An 11,673-nucleotide genomic window follows, 5' to 3' on the forward strand; every position below is an offset into this window, starting at 1 on the left:
TATTCCAAGCTCTATCATTGCAGTCAGCGGGTGTTGCAGTTGAACAGTCCACAAGTCGTCAAATAAAGCTTGCGCATTCATAATAAAAGAAAGAGGCTCCGGGAGGTGAATAAAGGCCTTCTGTAGTGAATCCATGCTTTTTTGTAAGAAAAATATCCATATTTCAAACGCAATAAACACTTTTCTCTCACTTCCGTTATCTGTCATATAGGCGGAAGGTGTATGACGTACGTATGTGCAGCACGCCCGCCTCTGAGATATGCTAGTCTCACGAGTTTGTTAACAGGAGCAAAGGAAGCAAAGTTTCCTTACTTTAACAAAGGAAAACCAGTCTACTCTTGGCTTATATCCAAATCCTCCGACATTCTTCTTTACAAATCCTCGTTTTGTACTTCTAATAAGTGACCGTTGTTTTGTTGTCTCTCCACGTTCATCACTAATCACGCAACACCGACGTACTACGTCATCCGCCGGAACGGCTTCCACGTATGACAGTTGGCGGAAGTGAGAGAAAAGTGTTTATTACGCTTGAAATATGGATATTTTTCTTACAAAAACGCATGGATTCACTACAGAAGGCCTTTATTCACCTCCCGGAGCCGTGTGAAGCACGTTTTATTATGAATGCGTGCGCTTTATTTGACGACTTGTGGACTGTTCAACTGCAACACCCGCTGACTGCAATGATAGAGCTTGGAATAGCCAGGACAATTTTTAATATAACTCCGACTGGATTCGTCTGAAAGAAGAAAGTCATATACACCAAGAATGCTTCGAGGGTGAGTAAGACACAAGTCAATTTCCTTTAATTTCTACCTGTCACTTACTGTCACTATGGTATAATGATTTGGGAAGGTCTTGGTGGGATAAGCAGGTCGCATATACGGTGTAGAGGTCCCACATTTCCCTGAAGAGACAAGATGAGATTAACCACCGAATCTTAACCAGTTTTTAGACTAGTTTAAACCAGTGGTTCACAACCAGGGTGCCAGGACCCATTAGTGAGCTTCAGAAACCTTCCAAAGGTGCTTTAAGATGACTTAAAATGATTTCAAATAAGACAAACCAACCATAAAACTGGGAAAATATGTATATATGAGGTAGCTAATTTTAAAAATATGATTTATAGACCTGTAAAGTCATGTAAATTAATAAAATCTTAAAATGCCAAGGGGATTTTAATAGTTATGTATAGTATAGTTTAATAGTTTTAATAATTACACTTTTCTAGTTATGCCAACCTATAAAACATTTTATCAGGTAAAATTTGTGAGTAAACAACATTAAAATAATAATAATACTTAATAAAAAAATCTTTAATCCTAATCCAGTAAATCACGAATGAATAGAAAATACATATAAATTCACAAGTTAAAAGAGTGAGATCCCTGAAGGACATTCAGGTCTTAAAATTTTTGGAATTCTGGAATTACATCTTTTGTATTAATTATTTGTATTAAATTGTTGTGGACAGTGGGGGGGCCTTGGAGACAAAAAGAGTTGAGCACCACTGGTTTAGACTAACAGGTCTATAGTACAGGGAGTATTATAATTCATCCTACATGACACTATGAAGAGATGTTTCTGTTGGTTTTAATACACCAATTGTTTTTTTAGCTGACATTTGATTCATTATTTAAACAGAATGCTAAATGTTAAGGCATTTTAAAGACGACATAACACACAGTTTCTGCCAATCTCAAATTAATCTTGAGTACCTATAGAGTACTATTGCATCCTTCATATCTCCGAAGAGTCTTCAGTTTTATCGGATTTATAAAAGACAAATGTACCGCTTCTCTCTGAAAACAGCCGAAAAACAAATGTTCTTCTAACAGATATGACAGATCTAATTCTATGGCCAGGGACAGACTCTGACTGAATGTGACATACTGAGTTTGCTGATGACAGGAAGCAGGCTGCTGTATGCTTTCATGTATCCTGCCCTGAATCCATCCAGAGACACCAGAAGCAGTGGCGGTTTAGAAAACCTACAGGAAAAGATGACAGTTTTTAGAAATGCTTGTCATGCCATGGAAAAAGTAGCTTCCTTTTTCGGTTGAAGCACCCATGGGTAAAAATAGCTATAGGAAACTTGAGCAGGGTTTCACCCAGAGAACAGCAGATGTTGATGTATGTCTACAAGCCCAAAACAACCTGTCACACCCAAAACACCAAATACACCAACGGGGAAGAGCATGCTTTATTTCACGGTCTTGAATTACTGCAAAAGCTCTCAATAAGAAACAAGCTTGCATCATGCATGCTCTAACTTGTAATATTATGAAATGTATTTTCTATTTATTCTCATTTTCTCATAAAGCTTTTATCTGATTTTGCATGAGTGATTTAATAGACTCTTTACCTTACTGTAGATGTCTAACTCTGTAATGGCAACACTACAAAGTTATGGTAATATATATATCCATAAAACATTAGCTCAATTTATTGTGAGACTATTAAATTCCAAACTATAACAAAATAAGCTATAAAATAAAATTATATTAAATGTACAATTTTCTTGAATATTACCTTTATATTTTCCAAATTGTTTTCAGTATTAGGTTTATGGCTCCCAATACACCTCTTTTTTTATGATGAGATGCAATGGCAGCAAAAATGGTTTTAAAGTTAAAGCACATGGCTCATTAAGCTGTCTATTTGTGTTTACGCCAGCGAATGCCATTATGGCCAAAGCTTATGATGAGATGCAATGGCAGCAAAAATGGTTTTAAAGTTAAAGCACATGGCTCATTAAGTTGTCTATTTGTGTTTACGCCAGCGAATGCCATTATGGCCAAAGCTGAATGTATTTCAGAGTATGTTTATTATAGCTAATGGAACAACAACACTGACCACACAGTGCATTTACCCAGACTCAGACATAAACACACACACGCCTAAACATCTCTCTGTGCATCTAAATAGATGCATTCATATACAGTGCCATTTAAAAGTCTGAGTCCACATGTTATTTAAAATCTAATTTAAACTCAGAAAGACAAAGTTTTAGGATGCAGACAATTTAAAACAAAGAATTGTTATGATATAAAATGAATACTATTTATAGACCACTAATCAAATAAGTGCATTAGTGACATTGACCAGGTGAGCTCCTTTGTGCAAAGAGTCAGAGTTCCTTCCAATGAACAACAAGATCCTCTTTGGAAACTTAAACTTATTTAAGACCATTAGATATAACAGAAGTCTGTCTGAAACCAGTTTCCCTCATACAAAACCACTGCCTGTGAAGTCTTTGGCTAAATTTGCAGTAAGGCAGCTGTCTTAGCTTTCAGACGCAGCCAGTGGTAATGTTCTCAAAGGAAACAAATATTGTTGGTAACACCATATTGTCAAAGGAATGTGGTGGCCAACACAATGTGCCTAGAAAACCAATAAAGCCTCATTAACTACAGAAGCAGATGCTAATTTCTAAGTGTTGAGTTATGTATATTGACCTGATTGCGATCTTGATACAGAGCCATCTCAATTATAAACATAAGTCTGTTACCCAGCAGGACATTGAGGTGTCCTGATGTCCTCACAATCCTCTTCAATCCAAGGTTTTTCACCTGTGAAGAAAAAAAGGAAGAGAAAGAAGTATTAATAGTAACTCGAAATGCAGCCCAGGTGTATTCTTCTTTCAGTATCCAAATTTCTAAAGTTTCCATCAATTAAACATTGAGAAAGAGAAATGAAAGTCCGATGAGGAACAATTCACTTTTCAAAGGCAGGAGAGAGTGCAAATGTTGGCCTTGATAAGACAATAACACCACACATGCATTCAAACATAATCAATCTTGAATGAAGGTACAAAACATACTGGAACTACATCATAGTCTTCTAATGATACAACTGACAGAGTCCAGGCAGCTTTTGTCAAGTGATAGTAATTAGCTGTCACTAGCTAATGCACAGGCAGGAACAAACATGGCTGTGATTGTGTACATAAGCAATACTGAAGTAAGACAGCTAGTGTAATTATGAGTTAACACAGCCAACATGTGAAAGCTTAAATCCCCATTGTGTTTAACACACGTCATATGTGAACAATTTATGTTTTCAGAGGATTCAAAGAGCAGATGCAGTGCTTTCAACTATAGCCAAATATTTATTTTGTTTTGTCACAAGGGCTGTATTTCATTAACCAAATGTTTTGAGTCAACAGTCAATTTTACAAATGCTTGTTTTCTATAGAAGCATTTTTATGTTGGTTTATGTAATGTTTTCAAATACTTAAATGCATGTTAACTGCAATTAAAAAATGTATTATAGTTTACATTTATTTTAAATGCAATTATCTGAACTTTACAGTTTTATTATTTCTATTTTTTTGACCCACTTAAGTAGAACTTAAAGGGATAGTCCCCCCCAAAATTAAAATGCAGTCATCATTTAGTCATTCTCAAGTTGTTCCAACCCTGTATGAATTTCTTTACTCTGTTGAACACAAAAGAAGATATTTTGGCTTCTACAGAATGAGAAAAAAAGTACTATGGAAGTCAATGGGGACCAGCGACTGCTTGGTTACCCACATTCTTCGTAATATCTTCTTTTGTGTCTTTTCATACAGGTTTGGGACAACATGGGAGTGAGTAAATGATGACAGAATTTTCATTTTTGGGTGAACTATCACTTTAAGTACATCTATAAATGTAATTTCATAATGACTTCTATTGTCTTTGAAATATGGTTATTTAATGGCAGGTTCCCAGTTTGACAACTTGCTATATATAGTGTGACAACATAAATGTATCACATAAACTGTATCTTTTTTACAATGTAATAAAACTGAAAATTGTAATGCTTTTAGTGCAAAGACTTTAGGATCCTATACAGAAACTGACTTTCAAAAATAAACCTATTTATTGGAGTAAATATGTTATGACTAGTATAAAACAATAGTGAAGCTATATCTCGCTATTTGGATACTATTCTGTCAAACAACACCCAAAAAGTGGGATAGTCCCCCCCAAAATTAAAATGCAGTCATCATTTAGTCATTCTCAAGTTGTTCCAACCCTGTATGAATTTCTTTACTCTGTTGAACACAAAAGAAGATATTTTGGCTTCTACAGAATGAGAAAAAAAGTACTATGGAAGTCAATGGGGACCAGCGACTGCTTGGTTACCCACATTCTTCGTAATATCTTCTTTTGTGTCTTTTCATACAGGTTTGGGACAACATGGGAGTGAGTAAATGATGACAGAATTTTCATTTTTGGGTGAACTATCACTTTAAGTACATCTATAAATGTAATTTCATAATGACTTCTATTGTCTTTGAAATATGGTTATTTAATGGCAGGTTCCCAGTTTGACAACTTGCTATATATAGTGTGACAACATAAATGTATCACATAAACTGTATCTTTTTTACAATGTAATAAAACTGAAAATTGTAATGCTTTTAGTGCAAAGACTTTAAGATCCTATACAGAAACTGACTTTCAAAAATAAACCTATTTATTGGAGTAAATATGTTATAAAACTAGTATAAAACAATAGTGAAGCTATATCTCGCTATTTGGATACTATTCTGTCCAACCACACCCAAAAAGTGACCTGAAATAATCAACTGAACATTTGTGAAAATATTTAAAAGGAAAACAACTGGCTATGAAAACACCATGTAGGGAAGTTTCACTGTTTTCTGTCCAGCTGAAGGAAGATGAACTCCAGGCCCAAATAACTTCAAAGACAAATCCTTCAGATCCATCACAACTTCACAGACGCTTATGAGCCTTTCGATGAAACAGATAGGCCTACATGTCTGTTCAAAGCGAAATCGTAAACCTAACCAGCTTAAGGATTTTATACAACCATTATTATGGGATTTTATCAACCAAAATGTCTTTATTGACAACCCAAAATATCTATTTTCATTTATACAACATAAATGACAACTAACATGTTATGTAGCTACTTGATGAGAATGGAATGCAGAGCAAAGCATGTCTTGTACCTTCACATATGCTCTTGTAGTTTGAGCAGCAGTCACCCACTTTCACACAGTCTTCAGAACAGGAGCAGAGGCTGTTGAGCAAACGCTCCTCACGGCAGCGGAATTTCGAACACGTCCAGCGCTGACCTTGAACACAGTGAGTGACGGAGATAAACAGCAGGGCAGAGATGATGTGGGAAGAAATGACAGTATCCTGGTTGTTGATATAAACAGCTGAAAGTTTGGTATCATGAAAGCACTTCGGAGCTGTATAGAAGAGTGCTTTCCAAACCAATGGAGCACATGCATCGTATTTACATGCAGACCTTTGGTTTAAAACTAATTTTGGATTGGTAAATGAAATTCAAATGAAAAAAAATAATAATAATTACTTGAAGAAAGTCAATGGAAGGGGAAAAATGGTTTCTGATTCTTAAAGGGACAGTTTACCCATTTACTCAGCCCGCGTTTTAATTCAGCAAATCATTTTGGGCAAACACAGACAATTATTAAAATTCATGAGCTTAAAGGGACACGACACCCCCATGTCGTTCCAAACCCGTAAAAGCTTAGTTTGTCTTCGGAACACAATTTAAGATATTTTGGATGAAAACCGGGAGGCTTGTGATCGTCGCTTCATACCATTACGGTTGAACCACTGATGGCAGGTGGACTATTCTGACGATGTCTTTCATACTTTTCAGGACCTTGACAGTGTAATTTACTAGGCAGTCAATGGGACAGTCACAAGCCTCCTGGTTTTCATCCAAAATACCTTAAATTGTGTTCTGAAGACGAATGAAGCTTTTACGGGTTTGGAACGACATGGGGGTAAGTGATTAATGACAGAATTTTCATTTTGGGGTGGAGTATCCCTTTAACAGACTGTCAGGCTGTATGAAATACAGCATGTCTTTAAGATGTTTATGATTTAGAATGTATGTAAAACTGATGTCTGAAAGATGTCTAAGATGTTTGTACACAGCAGATGCTTTCCAGATGAAGTGATCTTAAACAGACATCTAGCAGACGTATGTGTGCTATCTGGGTTGTGGTCAATAAAACAAAATGCAATTATAATTAACATGACAATGTGTACAAAACAGGCGTTGCTACAGTGTGTTCGGAAACCTAGGCTCTCGAGCCATATATGGTTCTTTCAGTGAGTGCCTATGGGTCGACGGAAGGAAAAAAATAAACCAAACTATTTTTTTTGTTTTGTTTTGTTTTCATCAATAATCAAAGCTATTGTGTGTCGATTTAATAAAAAAAATCGATATATTATATATTTTTTAGAATATTACATAATTCATCAATGCCAGTTTGTTGTATAATACACCAACCAATCATGATCTGGCACAATAAGTTCAAATTTCATTGGACAATGTGAAGTGGAGCGGTAATTTTCCATTCTTATTCATAAATCGGTTGAAAATTACATGGACAGACGAACTTATATTTGTGGAGCGATCTGGATCTGCGGTTTGTCTAATTTTTTAGTCAAATTGCATCGCTGAGAAAATGGCTGGCAAAATGGTGACGTGAAAGGACTTAATATATTACCATTTTTGATAATTATGCAGCATTATGAAAGTCTCTTATGCTCATCAAGCCTGCATTTATTTAATCAAAAATACAACAAAAAACTGTAATATTGTGAAATATTATTACAATTAAAAATAATGTTTTTTATTTTAATATACTTTAAAATATTAAAAATAAATAAATACTGACCTCGAGCTTTTGAATGGTAGTGTATATTGTTACAAAAGTTATATTTTAAATAAATGCTGTTCTTTCTTTAACTTTTTATTCAAAGGATCCTGAAAAAAAGTATCACAGGTTATAAAAAAATATTAAGCAGCACAACTGTTTCCAACATTGATAATAAATCAGTATATTAGAATTATTTCTGAAGGATCATGTGACACTGAAGACTGGAGTAATGATGCTGAAAATTCAGCTTTGCATCACAGGAATAAAATATATTTTAAAGTATATTAAACTTTTGGTCAAATAAATGCAGGCTTGATGACCATAAGTGACTTCTTGCAAAAACATAAAATAGTAATGTATCCAAACTGTTTTTTTTTTTTTTTTACATGGTCCCTAATTTAAATTTTAGCCCCTGCCCCTGAGGAACACTCTGCACGTCCCAGATAATTCTTCAGTTTATTATGAAAATGTTCATCCATATGTGGATCAGTGTCATTTTAGCATAATTGAGATACTATTATAACTTTACATTTGTTTTTTTTATATTTTATGTTTTCGTTTTAATTTCAGTTAAGAGTTTTAGTAGTAATTTTGTTGTGTTTTGTAATTTTATTCATTTTTTTATGTGTATGTATATAATTTTTGTTAATATTTATTTCAGTTTTAATTGTAGTTATTTTAGCAAAATGGGAAATGTTGTATTGTCATCCAGTTAAAATAAAAATGTTTAAGATTTTTTTTATTCTATTTTATTTCAGTTAAAGTTTATTTTAAGTAACAGTTTTTAGTCAACTATAATAACCCTGATGTAGATTCTGCATTTTAGTTGTAATTATTATTATTTATATTATGATATTATTATTTAGTTCTCACTATTATGAAAGATATAGTATTATCATTACCATTAAAGTTCTATCATAAAATAAAATAAAAGCTTGGCTGTCATGCTTTCAAATAATGATATCACATATTTGTAACAACACATTATATATCACAGATCTTAAAATTCCCTCATTTCTTTCTTCTGAAACTCCAAAGAATTATTTGAAAATGTTTCAACTGTTTTTGTCCATACAATCCAAGTCAGCATGACTGATCTGAGGAATGCAAGTCAGCAAAAACAGCATGACTGATCTGTGGAAGACATCAAAATATATTCCACAGACATAAGACAGTCATATAAGTTTGAAAAACATGAGAATAAGTAAATGATAACAGAAACATCCTTTTAACCACAAACACTGAGGTCTAGCATTTGCTGGCAAGATAAAGATTATGTACATGTGTGTTTGCAGTCAGTAGAAGTGCTCATCTTGAGACATACCGGTAAAGCTTTATTCTAGAACAAAGATGTTAGATAAAGCAACAAAACACATTCTGAATGTAGGTCTGTGGGTTTTTGCATGTATGAAATAAATAGCTGCAGCTGTTTTACCAGCAGTTAAGTTCTAAAGTATTATACATGTGAAAAAATGAGACAGGTGGAGACAACGAGACAGGAAAAGACTCGGTCTCAGCAGACTGAAAGTCACTGATCCTTTACACTCTAAAAAATGCTGGGTTATATTTAGCCCAGCATTTTTTAGAGTGTATACATTTAAAGGAAAATTGATGTTGATTTATACCTCCAAGCTTAAAAGAGTACACTCTAAAAAATGCTGGGTTAAATATAACCCAGCACTGGGTTAAAAAGGGACAGACCCAGCGGTTGGGTTGTTTTGAACCAAACCGCTGGGTCAAAACAACCCAATAGCTGGGTTTGTCCCTTTTTAACCCAGTGCTGGGTTATATTTAGCCCAGCATTTTTTAGAGTGTATACATGCAATTCACCTAATGAAAGCGAAATCCACCCATCCCACACATGATGCAGCACACAGGGCAAGCACCTCAGGGAGGAACATTCGGTTACTGTGTTGAAAAGTGGAGCTGATTCAAAACATCAGGGAAGACAACTACAGAGAGGGACTTTAAGAGACACCCACACAGAGCTCTAACACTTTACTGAGGGGATTTCAACAGGTGGGTGTTGATGGTATAAACAGACATTCTTGTTTCCAATGTTTGCAGGCTTTTTTGGGCTGTTACAGCCCTGAATAAATGGTCAGTGTCTGTACACATACTGTGAATATAACTTCATTTTCCTTCTCTTTTTCTATCTCAGACACATGCACAAACACAGCCGGTTTGCCAGGCTACCAAAAAAGCAAAACATAACTTAATACTTCCTCAAAGTGAAAGTGGGAGTGTGATGTTACCATGACCCAAGGGAGAGTTCACACCTAGTATTAACTGTCTCAGGTGATCTATTTACAAGAGGTCAGCGCTAGGCCTGTCGCAATAATCAATATATCGACTTATTGCGCAATATATGTACATGACCTCAATAATTTTTGGTGACGCAATATATCGCCCACAATATATCACACAACAAAAAGTTGTTATCGTGACAGGCCTAGTCAGCGCTAAATACGGGTGTAAGCAAAACATCTTAAGATCCAATCACCCAAAGCAGGGCTGTCCAAACTCGGTCCTGGAGGGCCGGTGTCCTGCAGAGTTTAGCTCCAACCCTAATTAAACACACCTGAAGCAGCTAATCAAGCTCTTACTAGGCATAGAAACTTCCAGTCAGGTGTGTTGAGGCAAGTTGGAGCTAAACTCTGCAGGACACCAGCCCTCCAGGACCGAGACAGCCCTGACCCAAAGTATAATAGTTTAAATATATATTAAATACAATTAGTTAAACTTTGAGTGCTTTTTTGACCCATTTAAAGGGTAGCTCACCCAAAAAATACAGGTTTGGAACAAGTGGAGGGTGAGTAAAATTTGAGTTTCATTTTTGGGTGAACTATTGCTTAAGTACAACTTAAGTACATCGTTATTTAAAATATACTTTAAAGTAAACTTTTTAATTCAACATTATTATAAAGTGCACTTTTTAAAAGTGTACTTAAGTGTGTTAAGAAACAGTCATGAAAGTGTACTCTATATAAGTATACTTAAGTGGCCTTTGATTTAATTCATATTACTTTATCTGCAAGTACAGTGTCAATCAACTAGCCTACTTAAAATATTAAAATAACAGTCAGAATAATCTTTCAATCGTTTACACATCTTTGTTTTCACTTTCATGTTACTGAAGCGTCCAAAGAAGAAAGAAAGTCATGTGGATTTCGAAAGACATGACATGAACGGGAATAAATGATGACTTTTTCTTTTTTTTCTGCTTTATCAGCATTCAGTAACACATTGACATCAAAAGTGACGTATGCAGTCATGAAATCAGAGACATCCCATTGAATCTGAACAGAAAAGGTTACACAAGATGCATGAAATGTCACTTACTTGGTTCCACACACACTTCCTTGTAGTCCAGACAGCAGGTGCCTTCATTTACACACGTAGTGTCACAGTGGCACACTGCATTAGAGTCACGACTTTTGGACAAGCAGCGATTTCTACAGCTCTCAGTAACTAGAAAACACACAAAATAAAGAGCACGTAGACAGAATGATATCTCAAATGTAATGTGGATATAATGACACAGGACTTCATTCCCAAGCTCAATGACATCAATCATTACACAATGGATTAAAGGCTGATAATAGATACTGTATGTGAAATATATGTACCATTATATGAAAAAGATTATAAAGGGTGGGCTTTAAAACCACAACCAGAATAAAAAAAGTAGAAAACTGAGATACCTTTATCACTGCAATGGAGTTTGAGTATAAATATGATTGTGAGAATTAAAGCCAGCAAGCCAAACAGAAGGACCTATAGGGAGAAAAACCCAAAAAACAAGAGGGAAAAAATTTTAGTTATACAAGATTCAGTACAGAAGGAATCATTTGCATTAATATACAGTAATTTGCTTCGATTTTATTTGAAAAATGTAATAAAAGTTTATTTGACATAAATGTTGCTAAATACATCCTGCTTGGAAAACATATCAGCAGAAATCAGCCTTGTAAGCCTATACAGGCATTTCACACATTATATATAAATATATA

The 11,673-nt window shown here is 34.8% G+C and overlaps 1 protein-coding gene across 2 annotated transcripts in view; it reads right to left on the reverse strand.

The window, feature by feature from the left end:
• The window catches only part of LOC107659876 (ectonucleotide pyrophosphatase/phosphodiesterase family member 1), a 60,798-nt gene that overhangs the window by 46,957 nt on the left and 2,168 nt on the right, over positions 1-11,673 (reverse strand). For both annotated transcript variants that reach the window (XM_016448974.1, XM_016448975.1), the window contains exons 2-7: positions 11,365-11,437; positions 11,003-11,131; positions 5,966-6,091; positions 3,512-3,572; positions 1,894-1,991; positions 828-907 (exon numbers count right to left, since the gene is read on the reverse strand). In XM_016448974.1, coding sequence (XP_016304460.1) covers positions 828-907; positions 1,894-1,991; positions 3,512-3,572; positions 5,966-6,091; positions 11,003-11,131; positions 11,365-11,437 — 567 coding nt within the window. The remainder of the gene's footprint in view (positions 1-827; positions 908-1,893; positions 1,992-3,511; positions 3,573-5,965; positions 6,092-11,002; positions 11,132-11,364; positions 11,438-11,673) is intronic.

This window comes from Sinocyclocheilus anshuiensis, unplaced genomic scaffold, assembly GCF_001515605.1.
Source record: "Sinocyclocheilus anshuiensis isolate Anshui unplaced genomic scaffold, SAMN03320099.WGS_v1.1 scaffold1249, whole genome shotgun sequence".
Classification (NCBI taxonomy): domain Eukaryota; kingdom Metazoa; phylum Chordata; class Actinopteri; order Cypriniformes; family Cyprinidae; genus Sinocyclocheilus; species Sinocyclocheilus anshuiensis.